This window comes from Chelonoidis abingdonii, chromosome 13 (genome assembly GCF_003597395.2).
Source record: "Chelonoidis abingdonii isolate Lonesome George chromosome 13, CheloAbing_2.0, whole genome shotgun sequence".
NCBI lineage: Eukaryota > Metazoa > Chordata > Testudines > Testudinidae > Chelonoidis > Chelonoidis abingdonii.
The window spans coordinates 11,798,618-11,818,098 of record NC_133781.1 but is presented as its reverse complement, the minus strand read 5'-3'; the positions used below and the strand labels follow the sequence as shown (position 1 = coordinate 11,818,098).

The window sequence follows — 19,481 nt, the reverse complement described above, 5'->3', positions numbered from 1 at the left end:
ACTATTTGGAATCTATAAGAACCTGTATCAGGGAGATTGGAGAGAAACCTGGTTGCACGTCTGGTCCCTCTGAGCCCCCAGAGTGAACAACCACCAAATTCTAACAGCACACACAGAAACTTCCCTCCCTCCAGATTTGAAAATATCCTGTCTCCTGATTGGTCCTCTGGTCAAGTGACAGCCAGGCTTACTGAACTTGTTAACCCTTTATAGTCAAAGAGATATAAAGTACTTATGTGCTATTAACTTTTCTTATCTGTTTATGACACTAGTTATGGCAAAGGTAGTCGTTAAGGTTAGAACTTCTTTCACTTCCCTCTTTGATGGGCAAATCTGTGTAGCCATCACTGCCCAGCTTCCATATACAAAAAACAGCAAACGTCACTGACATGGTTCAGGAAGGCTTACTGCTGAAAGATCGTGTTGTTCCTTTGCCATAATTTAAGACACTTCCTGGATTGTGGTTCTGGAGCTGAAGGTGCAGTTTTTGAAACAGCATTTATAACATCTGTACTTCAGCAGAGGTAAAGAAAATAAGTCAGGTTTAGTTCCAAAAGCCGCAGATTTGACCAACCTTTTTTTATTTCCAAAATCCATTTAGGAATTTGTTTTTATTTTCCAAAATAAATGCACATTAAAATGCCACGACTTTAAAGGCTAGTGTCTCAGCAACTTCCAAGGTAAGAAGGAAGTGTTGCATTTCCCATTGGAAGTCTGGGATTCTCTTATTTCCAATAATAACAATGCCTCGCTCTTATATGCCTCTTTTCATCAGTAGATCTCAAAGTGCTTTACAAATCATGTCCAGTGGCCTGTTGCTGCCATTTCTAGCCCTGATGGGTCTTGAGAGATCAGCACTTAAAGATGTCAGTGAACATTGTCTAGCCTGGAAGTTGGGCCAGGGTAATTTGGGGCAGAATATACATTTCAGGAGAAAGAAGGAAACATTTCTATGGAAAGCTGGTATTTTTAAATGGTGCCCATTTGAAACTGCTGGGAGATTTGGAATGTGAACATAAATCCTAGGGGTGAGCAGAATGCAGGTAAGGTAGTCAAAGCTGTATGATAAACGCCACTCACCACATCCTTCTCACCATCACATATCTGGTCTATTTATGTATAGCTTGGCTGCCAGACAGTGGTTTGCAGTACCACATCTGCTTCCTTGAAAGCCCCTCCTTCTGTTCCTTTGTGGTACTATTTCCTTACAGTTAAATAAAAGGTTGTTTGTTTGACTAATAAATCCAGGCCCTGAAGTGACTTGTTTCACTTTGATGCAGAGGAGAATGACAGCAAATTTGTTTTAAATCATAAGCGTTAGGATAAGGTCAGAGGAAAGAATTGGTACAGCTTTCCTCTTTTTGTTTTAGATTCTCCTTCTGGGTGAGACCCACGTTAAGCACTTCTGCCCATGATACATGAGTGACTGACAGACGTCTTTAGGAAATAACACAGAGCTATTTATTTTTGCAGAGAAGAGAACAGCCACATATATGATTTAAATTACATTCTTGCTGCTGCTTGCCTGTTGCTTCATTGTCAGTTTTGACTGATTTTTTTTCCTAATTAGCAAATATAGCAAAATAGAATTTATAGTAAATATTCCCAGCACCAGAGGGCTGCAAGCTACCTTAAAGTTTTTCATTTCAATGAACGCCATATACTGATGCAGTGGTGGCTTGATCCCAACTGAAACCTCCTCAGGTTTTAGAACCGAGTAGTTCAGTGCCACAGCATTCATATAAACCACCCAGTTCGATAGACGTGACAAGCAGGGGTCTTCAGCATAATGTGCTTTATCAGTTAAGGGGATTTGTTCTGAGTAGGTGGCAGTGGCATAGCAGATAACAGTCTTGACAGTGTAGCAGACACTGCAGCCCCATGGTGGCCTGGAGCCATAGGTATTACTGCACCAAGGAATGTTTAGCTCAAGAGACTATTTAGTTTATCTCAGATGCTCCACTTCTGGTCTCTCTTTCCTGAAAGACATCTTGTACTGATTTTCATTCATTGTCAGAAATTTAAATAATTCCTGGGGCTATGGAATTTATAGACTGAGTGTCAATGGTAATCATATGGAGGCTGATTTTTAAATTGCCTTTACTTTGTAATTCAAATTGTGTTGTATGGTAGACATTAATTATGTCAGCCAACATCTATTTACAAATTGGGATTTAAAAATGGACAGTTCTTATCTGCAAGTGACATTTGGCAGATGGATGGTTTTAGTAACAAAAAAGAGAAGAGAAGGAGAGAGAGGGGGCTGTGGCATGACCTGACAAACGAGTTTCTGATACCTTTCCCGGTGTAGCCTTTGTCTGCCAGGAAGAGGGAGGTTACGCAAAAACTTAATTGTGGCTGAAATAAACATTACAACCCTTTGTTTTTTTCTTTCTTTCACACTGTCTTTTTGACTAAACAGTTTGGATTTTTAAAAGCCTATTGACATGGATGCAGGTCTATTGTGAGAGCTTCTGGTGCCCAGAGCAAGACTAGATTATAAAGTTCCTGAGGATTTTAGCTGGGGTCTTTGCTAACAAAATCAAGTCTTTTAGGGTTTCACTTATCTTCAAAGACAAGATGACGAAGGAGTTCTTACTCTGTTTCTTGGGAGGGTAGAGAGATTAATGTCATTGACATATGAGGATAGGAAGCTGGCGGCCCAGAAGTGTGCTCGGCGTGGGTAAAAACTGAGGCAGATGGGCAGTGCTAGTAGGCAGCTGTTTTAAATTTAAGACAAGAGTCAGTGAATTATTCTGTGGTTTTTTCCGTCATGCAAGAGACAAAAGAAGTGGTGATTCTACCATGGAGGTACCTTTGGGGACTGACTCAGTCTGAAAGATGAAATCAAAGTCAAATAAATTCACCATTATCCCAATTCTGTGCATCATGCACAGCTGTTACCAGCTCAGTGCGTTCATCTTCCAGATGAACAATATTGAACTGTGTGGGGCAGCTGTCACAGTGCCCCAGTCTGGGAATCACACTTTCCAGTAGGGGGCACCAAAACAGCAGCAGGATTCAGTAAAGACTCTTTGACTTCAATGAGCCAGCCTAGTAGCTGCAAAGGAAGGCTGAAGTGCCTTTGAGTATAACCCCATATGTGGCTATGGAAGTTTATAGTATTTGGCTGAAAATGTTACTTTGAGACACTCCTGCAGATACTCCCTAAACATACTTGCACCTGTGAATGTCTGAGTCATTTCATTACTCCATACAGTCGCATTTGAGGCAATAGACACGATACTAAAGCTAGCTAAGATTAATCAAAAGAGCAGGTCATTGTTGTCCTTCTAAAGCAGTCTTGGACTAATTCCTTTATGAGACTGCCAGAGAATCCACAAACGATATAGCCAACCGCTTCTTCCATACTTACCCGTGCCATGTCTTCCTCTGTAATTCGGGTCTTCCACAAAGAACAAAGGGTCATTTGCATTCACACTGAAAGCTATTTCAACTATGAAGCCTTCAGCTGTGTGTGTGTGTGTGTTTATTTCCCATTTCCAGTGAATATTTAAGATCCTCCTTTTGTTCTGTTTGCAGTTCATATACAGATACAACATTCCCTTCCCTTTATGTACTCCAGCACAGAAGTCTATTGCTCCACTGAAGCAGTCCTGTTCCACAGGTCCTTTGTGCCATCCTTCAAAAGAAACGGCTATTGAAACCCATGACCATGAAGCTTTTTGGTTTGGGATTTTTTCCTCCTTGCCATTAGTTTACATAACCATATAACCTTGAAAGCACACAATTATCAGTGAACGTGGAGGCTGGAGCATAGAGCCATGTAGAGCTACATTGATAGTCAGTCCTATTGTGTGCAATGTAGAGACCTTGTATAAATGCAACAAGCTTTAGAAAGGGATACATTTTTTTTCTCCTCAAGGCTACTCAGCCGCTCACATGTCAACTAATACAATCAATAGTATATTCTGTTTGCAGTAGGAAAAAATGCCGGCTGAAGGCTTACCATGCCACCACTGCAGAAATATTAGAGCTGTGAAATACAGTGGAATTCTATCACCAGTTAGTCTTGCTAAGACTTCTGAATGTACAACTCCAAGATGCCTTTATGCTTGAGAATGTTCTGTGGTCACACATGGAGATTTCTATTGTATGGAGGTAATCCCACTCCCACCCCCGAAAAGAACAGTGGACATTGACAATTAAATGGCAACCTGCATTTTTTGCTAAATGACGTTATTTTAAATGTGCAACATTTTGTACATAGATAATATGATGCAGGCCAACTCACGCACCACAAACAGCTATTTTTTGTCCCTGAAGCTAATTGTGGGGAGACAATCAGAAGCTCCACCTCTCCCTCCCAAGAAGAAAATTCTGCCATCAGGTAAAGGAGAAACATATTTGCGTTTGAAGGCAGTGCAGCTGTGACGCAGATGATACGGTCATGCCCAGAGATGTATGGGATATGTCTGCTGTACAGCACTGAAAATATATATATATATATATAGGGCTGTCGATTAATTGCCGTGAACTCACACGATTAACTTAAAAAAATTAATCATGATTAAAAAAATTAATCGCGATTAATCACAGTTTTAATCACACTGTTAAACAATAGAATACCAATTGAAACTTATTAACTATTTTTGGATGTTTTTCTACATTTTCAAATATATTGACTTAAATTGCAACACAGAATACAAAGTTTACAATGCTCACTTTATATTATTATTTTTATTAAATATTTACCACAGTAAAAACAATAAACAAAGGAAATAGTATTTGTCAATTCACCTCATACAAGTACCCTAGTGCAATAACTTTATCGTGAAAGTGCAACTTACAAATATAGATTTTTTTTTTGTTATATAACTGCACTCAAAAACTCAGTGTAAAACTTTAGAGCATACAAGTGCACTCAGTCCTACTTCTTGTTCAGCCGATCGCTAGGACAAACAAGTTTGTTTCCATTTACGGGAGATAATGCTACCGGCTTCTTATTTACAATGTCACCTGAAAGTGAGAACAGGAGTTTGCATGGCACTTTTGTAGCCAGTATTGCAAAGTTTGTACATACCAGGTATGCTAAACATTCGTATGCCCCTTCGTGCTTTGGCCACCATTCCAGAGGACATGCTTCCATGCTGATGATGCTCGTTAAAAAATAATGCATTAATTAAATTTTGACTGAACTCCTTGCGGGAGAATAGTATGTCTCCTGCTCTGTTTTACGCCCATTCTGCCATATATTTCATGTTATAGCAGTCTTGGATGATGACCCAGCACATGTTCACTTTCACTGCACTTTCACTGCAGATTTGACAAAACACAAAGAATGTACCAGTGTGAGATTTCTAAAGATAGCTACAGCACTCAAACCCAAGAATCTGAAGTGCCTTCCAAAATCTGAGAGAGACGAGGTTTGGAGCAAGCTTTCAGAAGTCTTAAAAGACCAACACTCTGATGTGCAAACTACAAAACCTGAACCATCAAAAAATAAAATCAATTTGCTGGTGGCATCTGACTCAGATGATGAAAGTGTGCACGTGCGTCGATCTGCACTGCTTTGGATCATTATCAAGCAAAACCCATCTTCAGCATGCATGTATGTCCTCTGAAGTTGTGGTTGAAGATGAAGCGACATATGAATCTTTAGTGCATCTGGCACGTAAATATCTTGCAATGCCAGCTACAACAATGCCATGCGAACGTGTGTTCTCACTTTCAGGTGACATTGTAAGCAAGAAGCGGGAAGGATTAGCTCCTGCAAATGTAAACAAACTTGTTTGTCTGAGACACTGGCTGACCAGGAAGTAGGACTGAGTGGACTTGTAGGCTCTAAAGTTTTACATCGTTTTATTTTTGAATGCGGTTGTTTTTTTTACATAATTCTGTATTTGTAAGTTCAACTTTCATGATAAAGAGATTGTATTCCAGTATTTGTATGAAGTGACTTGAAATATATTATTTCTTTTGTTTTTTACAGCATAGATATTTTTAAACCAAAATAAGTATAAAGTGAGCAGTGTACAGTTTGTATTCTGTGTTGTAATTGAAATCAATATATCTGAAAATGTAGAAAACATCCAAAAATATTTAAATAAATGGTATTCTATTATTGTTAATCATGCAATTAATCACAATTAATTTTTAATCGCATCATTAATCGTGATTAATATTTTTAATCGCTTGACAGCCCATATATATAATATGTGTGTATATATCTATGTATGTTAACTATGGCTGTGTAGCATATACACAGTAAATTGATAGAACAGCCAATGTCTTTGAAGACTGACAATAATGCCACTTTAGAAATCAGTTTCTGCATCCACCTAAGAATCATAGTTATTCATCCCCAAGTCCTCAGAAGAGTATAGTTTGAGGCTGGCATTGCACTGAATCTCAGTCTTGAATGATAAGTTATGGGAAAAGACAAGATACCATAACTGAACTCTAAAATCTTTCTCCAGGCCTACAATGGTTGCACGCTTACAGATTCTCAAAGAAAAGTGCCTATGAGCATGTTCAATTTTGGATGTAAACAAACACAAAACTGAGAGTAAGCAGGGGATAAAAGATGTCTTTCAGGGAGCATCGCATGCCTTTTCTGGTGGGTAACTTTCTATACAAATCATGCAGGACTACTGCAAAGAGTTTAGGATGAATTAAGAAAGGTGAGGCATACAAAGCATGGAAAATCATATTTCCCATAGGCAGATGGCTGCAGCTGGACTAATTCAAGTCTCCCAGCTCTTGTCTGGATTAAAGAGAAGTAATTTGTTCAACATCTTTTAACTAAGGGGAGCCAGTTGCATCATATCAAGGAGAGCTATGTGTGGTTGTTTTCTGACTACAGTCCATTAAAAGCTAAGCTTAGACTTCCAAACCTTTCACTTCTGACATGAGCCAAACTCGTACCCAGTTTCCTTGAAACAAAAGTCCGGTGCTTTCCCCTAATGTGTCAGTCAGCTACCAAAGTCTGGAAATAATTTTAAAATTCCTTCACATTATTCAAGGCAGAAGAATTACTAAAATTGTGCTTTAAGCAAAACAGCATTCTTAGGTTGCAGAGGCAGTAAACACCAGCTTTGGGAAATGCAATAAGATTTCAACATCTGTTTTGGAGCTGACATTTTAACCATTCTATGTTTATTTTACATGCCTAGTTGGCCACTTCCCAGTCATACATATGCAGGGCCAAAAAGAGACTGAAAAGGGAGCAAATCCATATTGAGCTGCAACTCCAGATCGCACTCCCCTCCCTCTTTTTTTTTTTTTTTTTTGTTGTTGTATTGATGACATAAAACACCTGTTTGCCCCAACTTGGGCATACAAATGTAACCAGTGTTCTGCAAAGCACCATGTTTTTAAGGAATAGAAGACTCTCTGCTTAGTCAAAAGAGCAGTGAGTGGGGTAGGGGTAGAGAATAAGCTGTTCATGCTCTTAGTGCATTTACAGGAATGTAATGCGTGTATTGGTCTCTGTACTCCTAAGATAATTTTGTTTCCCTGTGCTGCAGTGGATCCAATGCATTCTAGTGGAGATGTCAATCCCTTCTCTTTTAGCCAATGCGGTTCATTGTTGCATGTTACATGAATCTTTCTAGGCTGCTTTGCGTTTAGTGAGCTTATATCTCTTTGGTGTAATCTCTGTACAAGAAATAAGGCATTGTTAGAAGAAATATTTGAGGTTTATAAAGCAAACACCAAAATGACGACAAAGGCATTTGAAACAATTTCATCAAAAGTTTTGCAGTGCTATTGCTGATGCCAGACCAGGCCAATAATTAGATGTGGCACCTCTCACACCACCACCTCGAACAAGTGGGCTTTCCTGCCACTAAGTGTCCCTCTCCCTTTTTTGAGTCAGTATTTAAGCAGTACTCAGGGACACCGTGTTGCTGGAGGTATCATCTTTAAGATGAGACAGAGCAGGGGGTCCTGATCACTTGTGATCACTAAAAATTCCACGTACATTTTGTAAGAGGAAGAGGGCTAAAAATGGTATCCTGACCAAATCTCTTCTCTGCAATAGCCTGCCTTCAAAAGTTTCCCTCCGGGCATGGTGGGAGAAGTTAACTGCAAAGAATATTCTTCTCTCCCTATCCTAAACTATTGTGCATTGTTTAACAGCTGCTGCTTTTAGTCTCAGAGGTGGCTGCCTTGTGATGGTGGATGAAAACATCACTATACAGTGTATATTTTGTATGTAAGTCAGTGAAATGCAGGATATGAATTTCAACTGCCTGCTTAACAAATATAATATTATCCAGATATTAATGTCAAACAGTATTTGGAATATGCCATCCTTTGCAATAAGTGGGTGAGGAGCTGGGTCTGGACTTCTCTTTTTTGTCCTATAAAAAAACCAGTGTCTGTTCAAAATAATGCTGCAGTTGCGATGTCTTTCTGACTTTTCATCTTAGCCACGCAACTCAATATTCTCATAGTTAATGTGAACAGACTATGTTATCCTTATTGGGCATGGATCATTCAAGGGATTAGTAATGGAGAGTAGAATCTTTCATGTCTGAGTCACTGATTCTAATGAGGGCCCAGGTTGGTAGTGATCAGACATTGTTGACATCTCATGGCTGTCCAGTGCCCTGTGTGAAGTGAATCAGTTATCAGAGTTCAGATCCTACTCCACAGGTAGTCACACATAATAAAAAACCTTGTTACTTGTAATGGCAGAGTCCAAGGACTCAGCAGGCCCAGAGACTGAACTGCTCTAGTGACCTGAGATTTGGACCTTGTAGCAAATAGTCATTGAAGCACAGTAATGGGGCCTTTTGGGGGTGGCTTGGCCCTTTGCAACTATACTGTCCCTTTTCTGGGGATAAATAGAGGATTTACCATCTTTTTGTTCTGTGTTTATATAGCACCTAGCACAGTGGGGTCCTGGTCTATGAGTACGGCTCCTTGGAGCTGCAGTATTACAAATAATGAAAATACTAATAATCCAGAGATGTTATTCTGACCCATTCCGTAGACAATAAAGAATAGAGATGGAGATTTTCAAAAGTGACTAGTGATTTTGGTTGGCTTGCTTTTTGGGTGACCAATTTGACAACGTAAAGAGCCAGTTCTCAGAGGGTGAGTACTCAGTGCTTTCTGGAAATCAGACCCTTTAGGAGTATGTCCACTTGGAAGCCCAAAATCAGCCGTCACTCATAAATTTTGATCAAAGACGCTTTTGGCATCTTACAGTTTCTTACCATGAGGCTTTGTGAAATGTTTTAGGGCTTTGCCTTTTCCTCTACATAAGAAACATTTTATGGCACCTCAAAACCTTAACAAGCAACAATAACTCTTTCTTCATACAGGAAAAAAAAAATCTTGGTTAATAGTTAAGGTTTTGGCTGCATCTCACTTAAACAAAAAATTCAAAAGATGTCTCAGCTTGCTATATTTGTCAAGAAATATATTTTTGCCATTAGAATATGTTTAAAATTAAAGCAGTAAGAAAACTGCTAACAGTTAAATCTTAGACACTAAAGTTTAATGTTAATCACAGACTTTGCCTTTAAGTTTATGGAGACTGGACCTGGTTTCTGTTACCCTATTTCTTACATGATCATTTAAACCAGTGCAAAGTGGGAATTGAAATTCTCCCAGTCAGAATGGTCACATTTTACACTGGTGACAATGACTGCAGTGGTGGGAGGGCAATGGAGTTTCAGACATCTAACAAAATTCCTCTTCCAAATCATCAGCATTAGTAATGATCTCCACCTGGAGAAGTGGATGGAGTTTGCAATGGTCATGGCTGTTCCTGAACTCACTACTATTAGAAACTCTGCAAAGAAATCCAAAGAGTTTGATATTTGTGGGCTCCAGTTAATAAAGCCTGTGGAGAAGCTGAAAGATTTTATAAGGGTTACAAATTGGTATACCTGTATTCACCGCTATTATCAGTGCAACAGAGAAACCATGGAGCTTTTGAAGGCCAGGGTATTTCTGGTATTAAACTGGTGTTTCCAAACTCCTGGCTTTAACAAACTATTTACAAAAAAAAAAAGGCAGTTCTTACAATTATGAACCAGCTAGGCCTTGGATCATACTGTGCCAACTCTGAGAAGATGCCAACAGAATGTATCATGGATGTGAACTAACTAATCTGATCTAACCATAATTAAACTCCATAGAGAGAGATCATTTATGCTAGTTATACATATAGACAGAGCTATGAAGAACTCCATAGGGAAACCAGTGCAGTCTACAGAACAGTGAACCGGCCGATTCTTCAGCTATAGTCCTTCATGTAATAACATCGCTTACAAACACCATTGACATACTTATGACATAGTTAATGTTTGTCAAGCAATTCAAGTCTTTTAATGCTTGTCATTGGCTGGAAGTTTGCAAGGTTCCTAGCCAGGGCTTATTTGACACTAGAGTACGTTCTCTCCTGTTTTCCAATTAAGTCAGCATGTACATGACACTTAGCAGTCTTTGGAAACCCAACAAAGTCAGCAAGGCATATGGAAAACTAACAAAAGGATCACCAGTAAAATCAGTAAGGAAATGTAGCTCCATGACTGGATCAATTAAAATCCCCATAATGGCCTGTTAAATTGTTTTACTGTTTAGCTTCTCTATAAAATACCTGTTATTTCTGAAGTAGTGATGTAATAAAAGTAGTTAAAAACTCCAAAGGCTCTCGCACTAAAACCAGATCTTTGCAAATGGGAATTCAGTCTCAAAGTAGTTCTGGCTGGTTAGTTTGTGTGTAAAAGTTGCCTCAAGATGATTTTTTTAATTGAAAATGTAGTGTTATAGTGAGGGAATTACTACAGTTTCTAGTGTGTTTGAGGTTTTGTATGCTTTTTGGGGGTTGGCTGCACACCAAAGATTGAACAACTTCATAAGTGAAGACTCTCTGTTACAGACCAAAGGCACAAGAATATAGGGCTTGTCATACCAGATCAAAGAAAGGGGAACCAGAAACAACGTGCATGTATTAATTCTTCTTCAGATTCTGTCCCTGCTCCAGTTTCCCCATATGGTGAATAATTGTAACCTATCTCCCTGGGTGTTGTGAGAAATAATGAGTTAATATTTTTAAAGCCCTTTAAAGATTAAATAATCCTGTGTATTATTGTCTTTGGTTCATCAAGTCTGGTATACTGCCTTATATTTCAGTTGAATAGGAAAAAACTAAAGAAACCAATAGTACAGAGGTGTACTGTTTATAGGCTCAATCCTGCTGCCCTTCAAAGTCAATGGAGAAACTTGCTTTGATTTCAGTGAAGAAACATCAATCCTGTATCTCACCAGACTTTGAAAATGGCATTTATGCACTATGGCCAAGATTTTCAAAAGTGACTAGTGATATTTGGGTGCCCAACTCATCATCTTAAAGGGTCCTGATTTTCAGAAAGTGTTGAAGATCGCCTTTCTGAAAATCAGGCCCTTTTAAGGAGTCTTGGGTTGGATACCCAAATATCACTAATCACATTTTAAAATCTTAGCCTAGGCTTACCTGTAATTCTCCTGCTCACTACATTGTCCAATGATCTGCATTCGCATACTGGTAGACCTTCCTTGTCTCTGTACTTAATATAAGCAGCTTCCAGAGACATGGAACTCACAAAATGGAAAAGTGCATTCATAACTTTAAGAAGATGTGAGACAAATGCTCAGACTGCTGAGGCATCTTATATGCAGTGTTGTTGTAGCCCTGTCAGTCCCAGGATATTAGAGAGACAAGGGGGGTGAGGTAATATCTTTTATTGGACCAACTTCTGTCTGTGAGATAGAGACATGCTTTTGAGTTTACACAGAACTCTTCTTCAGGTCTAGACTCTGTTTAAACTCAAAAGCTTGTTTCTCTCACCAGTCCAAAAAAAGATGTTATCTCATCCATCTTGTCTCAAGGCATCTTATAGGCAGCTAGAAAACGGCCCTTAAACTTAGATTTTTGATGATGCAGCAGTGACATTCTCTGGCTGGGGTGGTTTGAGCTATGGGCCTTGGTACCAGCCTGGATTATTATTTGGAGGAGGGTAATGATGACACTGAGCTCTACAAGACAGAAAGATCGACATTTTCAGCCCTAAGGAGTTCACAGCCAAAACAGATCTAGAGAAAACCCGAATCAGTGAGGAAATAACTTAGGCCCCAATCCACAAAGGGATTTAGGCACTGCACATATATTGCTCTTTGATCAATAACTAAAGAATCATTGGAGCAGGGGAACTGGACCTTGCTTCTGCCACCTCCCGGTTGGGTACCTAATACCCAGGCTATAGAGTCATTCTCAGACTCACACTCTCTGTCAGGCTTAATGACTGTATTAATGACAGCGGAACAGATTCAATGGGAGAGATTGAGCGACCCACATCAGAATAGATGTGGTTAGAGTGCTTTCCTGAGGGGTGGGAAATACTCTGTTCAAATCCTTTCTCCTCCTTGAGCTGAGTGGGGAACTGAACCTAGGTCTTCCCCATCCTGGGTGTGTGCTCTAACCACTGGATTAAAAGATGGGCTGCTGCTGCTCCTCCTCCTCCTGCTGCGTTTTGAATAGGGTCTGATCGCTTCGGTGTGCTCAGAGCATGCCTACTGGATAGGTTCTATTGGCAAAACAGGCACTTCTCCACCTGTCTTCCCCCAGTTCATGGATCATACTGAAGCTTAGGTGGGAGACGGGCATTCAGACACGAGAGAAGCAGCAGTGCACATGCTCAAAGGCAGAAACTTAGGTACCCAGGGAGCCAGGATGATTCTGTGGATCACATCACCACCTAAAACTGGGACTTAGATAACTAAATGTGGAGCTTAGGTGCCCAAGTCCCTTTGTGGAGGTGGAACTTAGTCTGTTAGTTATTATGAACTCACTCCTTCTGGGAAGACCTGACCTTCCTCCAATTGAAGACAAATGTTGCTATTGACGTTAGAGCCTGATTCTGCTTCCATTAGATGAGCAAGGAGGAGTGGTAGCTTGGGCTCGGAAGTGGGAGGTCATTCCCAGAAAGGACAAACACATGGAGGTGGGAAGATGCAAATAGGATATTACGGCTGGAGTGAAGGGGAGGTAGAAGAGAAGGGAATAACAGGCAAGGTCCTAGATGGCTCTACAGGTGGAAGTCTCACAGGTGATGTTAGTGTGGATGAGGGGCACAGCTGTATATAGCCCAGTATGAGGGCCCATTCCAAAGCCCAGTGGAGTCAATCAGACTCTCATTGACTTCAACATGTTTTGGATCAGGTCCCACGTATGTTTAGGAATTCCTGAAGAATACATCGGTAGATGCCTTTGTATTTAAAGCCGGTATTGAGAGTTGGTCTTGGGAAGTAAGCAGTTCTCCACTGCCTTCTGCTCCACTCTGCCATGTTTGTACTTTGCCACCCCAGGATATAATGATTAAGCACTTGAGAAGCCTCTACACCTGTGAGCATTTTGAAATCTTCACAAAATGAAGAAGGAGAAACTCCAGCTGAGCCTCTGAATTATTTTGTCATCACTGGTATCACAGTTTTCAGGATGTGACCTGTTTCCTGCATAGGCTCCTTTTCTCACTGCATATCTGCGAGTAGGACTCATCTTGTTAATAACTTTTGCTTATCCTGTCACACACTTCCTTCCGTCTACTATGTTTTTCCTGCTCTGGGTGCTCCAGTTAGGGAACTTGGGAGAGATAAGTTTGTGTCCTAGAGACTGTGAAAAAAATTCTTCTACCAAACTTCTCTTAAGTTTCAACAAATCACCCCCCGATGGAAACTGAACTGGTGCCTAGATATTGAGGTGACAGGTGCATCAGAAATAAATTATTTGAAGGAACACCATTTGCAAGTTTAAAAAAAAATCTCCAAAAGCCACATAATTGCTGATAAACAGAGAATAACTCCTTGACTTCTTTACAGTATTTAAGTGTGATATCAGGAGTTCTGTGGGAGTTGGGGGGCAGTTGTCACAAACTATGCAGTTATAGCACATGATAGTGTGGGTAAGCTCCATATAGGTGTTGAAATGTAGCATGCAGTGCTCCTTTGCTATGATCTAAGATGAGCACTCTAATGCATGTTTCCTTTTCTTTCCTTTTGCAGGCGCGTTGCTGTTGGGAGGAATTCTCTATTCTTGGCAGTTTCCTCATTTCAATGCCCTGAGCTGGGGCCTCCGAGAGGATTACTCACGAGGAGGATACTGCATGATGTCCGTCACTCACCCTGCGATGTGCCGGCGGGTTGCTCTGCGTCACTGCTTGGCCTTAATTGGACTCTCAACAATGGCCCCCATCCTCGATGTCACCACATGGAATTTTCCACTCATTTCACTCCCTATCAACTTGTACATTTCCTACCTCGGCTTTCGGTTCTACAGGGATGCAGATCGCAGCAGCTCCAGGAAACTTTTCTTCTGCAGTCTGTGGCACTTGCCAATGCTTCTGCTTCTCATGCTCACATGTAAGAAATCCCTGCTAGAGAAAGAAGACAAAAGCGAGCTTTTCAGTTGAAATTGAGTTGCCTTAATGTCAATTAAAACTAATGACACCTATTTTTATTGTCAAGCAGAGGGTCTTTTGCAAATTATGGGCAGGAAAATCTATGGCAGTGTGTTTAAAGGGGAATCCCTTGTGCCCAGTGACCACTTTACATAATTGTTTTCTAATTTCTTTTTAGAGGAAGGAACTTGGGGGACTTAAATGGCTCATGGACTTGGTCAATGGAATCACTCCTTAGGTCATGAGTTAAAATCCAGCCTAGGTGAAAAATGAATCATGTTCCCTTGGCTTCCTGCTAGCCTATGTGAAATGAGTTTGGTGACCAGTGCAATGAGGTGAATGAGTGAAATGAGCAGGTATCTACAATGGCAGAGGCACCAGCGCCACAATGGGCCCTCATCATTGGAGTGAGGAAGCCAAGGAGACTCATTGGATACTGAGCTTTCCTCTGTCCCCCTGTGAGCAGGTATTCTGTCCAGAATAGGCTTGAGGCACATTGGCAGGGTAGTGAGGGGGAAGCTTGCATTGCCCCCGTCATGCCATCCCTGCTCTGTGACTAAATGGAGGACTTCAGTTTCTGGGACTGTCAATTCAGCACCTTTCACAAGGATTCAGTTCACTTTCATATATTTTCAGAGAACCCAGATTATTTTCTATTCTGTCCTCAGCACTTTGTAGATCATACAACACAAACAGTACATTAGCATTATTCAGCCTCTGGCTGAATGGAGATAGTTCCTAGTCTGTACCTTTCACATACTCATGGCAATTTTTATTGTGTTCCATCACAGAGAAACTTCTCACCCTGGCTAGAGGTCTTTCTGGGAGAAATCTTTAGGAATTGAATGCTCAGGGCCAGATCCTCAACCGGTGTAAACTGACATAACTATGTCAACTTCACTGGAGCTTTGCTGATATACAGAATCCAATAATTTGAGGTTTTCTATATGCTAACATGAATTGTGCCAACCTGTTCAGTGTAAGAGCCTGTTTGCTGGTAAGGCATTTCCTGTAATTAATTGAGTTCGGAGTCTCATTAAGAAATATGACAACTCTATTAAGTATCATGGCACAGTTGCAGCTCCAAGAGAAGATTGCTATGAAGTGTGTTATTGGTGGGGAATCACCTTTTCTCAGTCTTGAGGAAAAGCCGGTTTTCATTCCAGCTACAGTCTAAACTTAAAAACTACTTCAGAAAGTTCAAATTCCAACCAGCGTAGCTGAAGTTTATTATAAGGGCATGGCCGCACGAGGAAAATGTGTCATGTTGTAACGTGTTAATTAACATGATGTAAGACAGTCAGTGCAGACAAGCACTGACTTGTTTGTAGTCATGTTAGTGGGTCCTGATTAACCCAGGGTGCACTGTATGTTTAGCCACGACCAACTAACATGACGTTAAACACAACAGCACGCTGTGTAGACAAGGAGTAGGTTATAGTTTACATTGTGTTAGTTAACAAGTATAATAACTTATTGTATTTTCCTCACTGTAAACAAGCCCCAAGCTTTTTCCAGTATGTACAAGGTCCATTCTAATACTGTTATGCACCAGATCCAAGGCTTTTGCTGATGGTGAGTTCTGCTGGTGGTGAAATGGAATATTTTATCTAATGTGATATCTAGGAAAGGCCTTCAAGGAATTTCACGAGTTTGCCAGTGTCCTTGTCACCCTGATATAAAACCTTGACAGCATCCGTTAATGGTGCAGGCCGATTCTGGTCTCAGTCACATTGGTGTAAATCAGGAGTGACTCCATTGCCCTCGGTCTCTGTTGGCAATAGTGTTCTATGGGAATAGAATCAGGTGTTTTAAATGACATTTAAACAATCAGACATAAGATGCTTGCCTCTCTCTATTGATTGCAGATAACGGTGCTGAATCCCTGTTACTGTTTTTCTGAAATAGACTCCATTGTATTCAGGTTGTTTACTGTGGGAACACTGCATAGGAATACCTGGAAACAGTCTACAACCCAGTACAACTTCTCAATTTGTAAAATATATGAGTTTGTTCTGCAATAAAACATACTGTACAAGAGCAGTAAAGTGCGGGGTATCATTTCTTGTACATGATTCACAAGCAGTTTACACTTTGTTTAGCCCGATACAAGAGCCATCTTATGCTGGTTTCGCAGCATTCCTAGTAGCAGTAGCACTCGTGTCATATGATCAAGCCTTACATAAATTGGGAACGGATGGGAAGTGTGTGTTTTTATGTTGCAAAATGCTTCCATTGAAAATGAGGCTTCAGCGATGAGTGGAGAAAGCTGGCAACGTTTTGCAAAGTGAAATAAGATTCTGTGAACTGTTCACTGGCTCAGAAGAACATGAGGAACTTGGAGAGCAGGTGGTGGACTTGGCAGAGCTCAGAGGAATCGTGGCTTGGTCAGAGGTACTGACGTACTGAGCCGGTATATCGGGAACAAGAAGATGCGGTGTTCCTCCTTCAGTAGGTGGCTCTCTTCCCACTGAGCCACTTTAGAAGCAGACCCCCAGCACGTCATAGAAGCACTGTGTTCCTTTCAGGTGACAAACCCAATCAGGACCGTTAAGGCTCCTCTGGTATTTTTCCCCAAGAGTAGCAGTGGTGCTAGACTTAGGGCTGGTCTACACTACCGCGCTAAATCAATCAAAGTTATGCAACTTCAATTATGTGAATAATGTAACTGAAGCCAATGTAGTTATATCCACTTACCACAGTAGCTACACTGCGCTGTGTCAGTGGGAGAGCATCTCCCATCGACTTCCCTTACGCTTTTTGGGGAGGTGAAATACACTAATCAATGGGAGAGTGCTCTCCCATCGATTTAGCATGTCTTCACCAGATCAGCTAAATCGACACTCGCTGCATTGATTGCAAGTTGTAAGTGTAGACATGTCCTTAGCATCCTAGCCGAGATTTACCTTCCTAAAACTCCCCTTGTGGTTCCAGTTGGAGAGAGCAGTTATTGTCAGGGCCTGTTCTCAAAATATCTGTAGCCTTCGTCGATTTTAAGGCAAGAAGGGACCATTTTGATCATCTAGTCTGACCTGCATAACAAAGGCCATAGTATTTCATGCAGTGATGCCTGCATCAAAGCCTAGCTCAACCACAAGAGATTAGCATAATTTTTTAGAAAGTCAATCTCGGACATAGAGATCAGGTGTCTTTTAAAACCTATCCTTTACTGACCCCAAGAGATGGGCACTGTTGTGTTGCACTCCAGAGCTGACTGTATTCCAGGGACACGGGAAGTGATCTACTGTAATGTGTTAAATGCCTTGGAGAGTGCCTGGAAAGCACTTTATAATATCAAAATACCACCACACCTTGTGTTTCAGTTACACGTAGATATTAGAGTATGTACTTCTAAGGATGCCCAATTTACGCTCAGGATGCCATTATGGAAATGAGAACGGACACTAAAAAGCTCTTCTACCTAACTATATCCATCCAGCTGGGGATTTATACCATGTTCACAGTAATAACACCTAGCTCTTAGAAAGAGCTTTTCATTCATAGACCTCAAAGCACTTTGCAAAGGAAGTCGTGTCACTATCTCCGTTTTACAGATGGGGAAACTGGGGAACAGGGAGAGAAGTGACTTGCCCAGCAAAGTAGGGGCAGAGCTGGGATTAGAATCCAGTTCTCCTGAGTTTTAGGCTCTCATACTGGGGCAGCTCTGCTGTTGGTAGCAATAGCTGTTGCGGCCTGTCCTCAGTGGTATTTTAACTACTGTGCAAATGTGCGAAGAGCCAGTCTGAGAAGCAGGAGTCATGAAACCTGACTTCTAGTCCCTGCTCTGCTCCTGAACTGTTGTGCAGCCTTGGGTGAGCCACTTCTTCTATGCCTCTGTTTCCCCTCCCAGCCTTTGTCAGTCTTGGTTATTTACACTGGAACTTCTCTGGGGCAGGAGACTGTCTGCCTCTGTTCTGTGTGGTACAATGCCAGGCACATCTTGGCCCTGAGCTGATCTGAAGGCTACTGGAATAATTAATGTATGTGCATCAAAAAGCCCTACAAGTAATTTTATCAGGGAAAAATTATAGAGAAGTCAGGTTCAAACAAACCCCATCTATGCCAAATGATTAATTTGGAGTAAAATGTGACACCTGAGCTGATAGACCTCAGGCCAGCTATGAAGTCACCATCACAAGAACTCCCACGTCAATTGGTCCCTGGAGACATAAGACCCCTATCTCCTGTCAAGCATTTAATGGACCATGGGGTCACTCTTAGCAGTAGGGCAAAGTTACTTAGTTATGCTGCATGTTAAATCTATTATTTATTTGTACTATGACTGCACCTTTCACGGACCAGAGCCCAAATGGCCTCTGAAGACTGCCTTTTGCAAGAGCTCATTAGAAGGGTGCTGCTACTATCTCTCAAGGTTCTATCTGCACTGAGCATGCTCCAGCCCCACTGAGTGTCCTTCATGCCAGCCATGCTGAGCACGACCCCAGGCTCAGAGTTAGGATTCTACATGGGAGGATGGTAGAGTAGCAGCTGGAGAGGCCCTTGGGCCAAGAGAAATGCAGAGGTTAAAATTAAACAAATATGTGTAGATGGGAGCTGACCTGTGAGTTACCTAGAAGAGACCCCATAATAGGTGGTCTCTGTTCAACCTATTAGTAACCATTTAGCTACCAATACTTCCATTTTCCGTCATCCAAAAGCAAGCAAAAGAAGGTAAGAAAATCAAATTGCACATTGTCCTACAGATCTCAATGAACTGAAAGCCTGACAGACCACGGGTGGACGAAAGAGAAAGGGCAGCTGGATGCCACAGTCTCTATACCCAACATCAAATCTCCTCCTGATTAAGGACTGAAAAAAACATGTAAAGCTTGGAAGTAAATATATCAAACAGCCCAGCAATCAAAGCTCAGTCCCAAGGAAATGTTTGGTTTGGGGTGTTCGTTTGAGAATCCAGGGATACTAAGACTTGTGCTGTTAGCAAAAGCTTTGAAACCTTTTTGCTGGGGAAAGAGAACGCATTATTGGGAAGAACTAGGAAGGTCTTGAAACAGAGATTCAAAAAGGGTAATTAACTAAACTGCGCTCCCATACCCTCCCCCCCCCACC

The 19,481-nt window shown here is 41.1% G+C and overlaps 1 protein-coding gene and 1 long non-coding RNA gene across 2 annotated transcripts in view; one reads left to right on the top strand and one right to left on the bottom strand.

Annotated features, from left to right (window-relative positions):
- Window positions 1-16,454, top strand: part of COX10 (cytochrome c oxidase assembly factor heme A:farnesyltransferase COX10) — a 160,513-nt gene extending 144,059 nt beyond the window's left edge. Inside the window, exon 7 of the mRNA XM_032792725.2 lies at window positions 14,020-16,454. Coding sequence (XP_032648616.1) covers window positions 14,020-14,426 — 407 coding nt within the window. The 3' untranslated portion in view covers window positions 14,427-16,454. The remainder of the gene's footprint in view (window positions 1-14,019) is intronic.
- LOC142047658 (uncharacterized) overlaps window positions 1-19,481 on the bottom strand; it is a 370,347-nt gene that overhangs the window by 185,582 nt on the left and 165,284 nt on the right. The window lies entirely within an intron of this gene.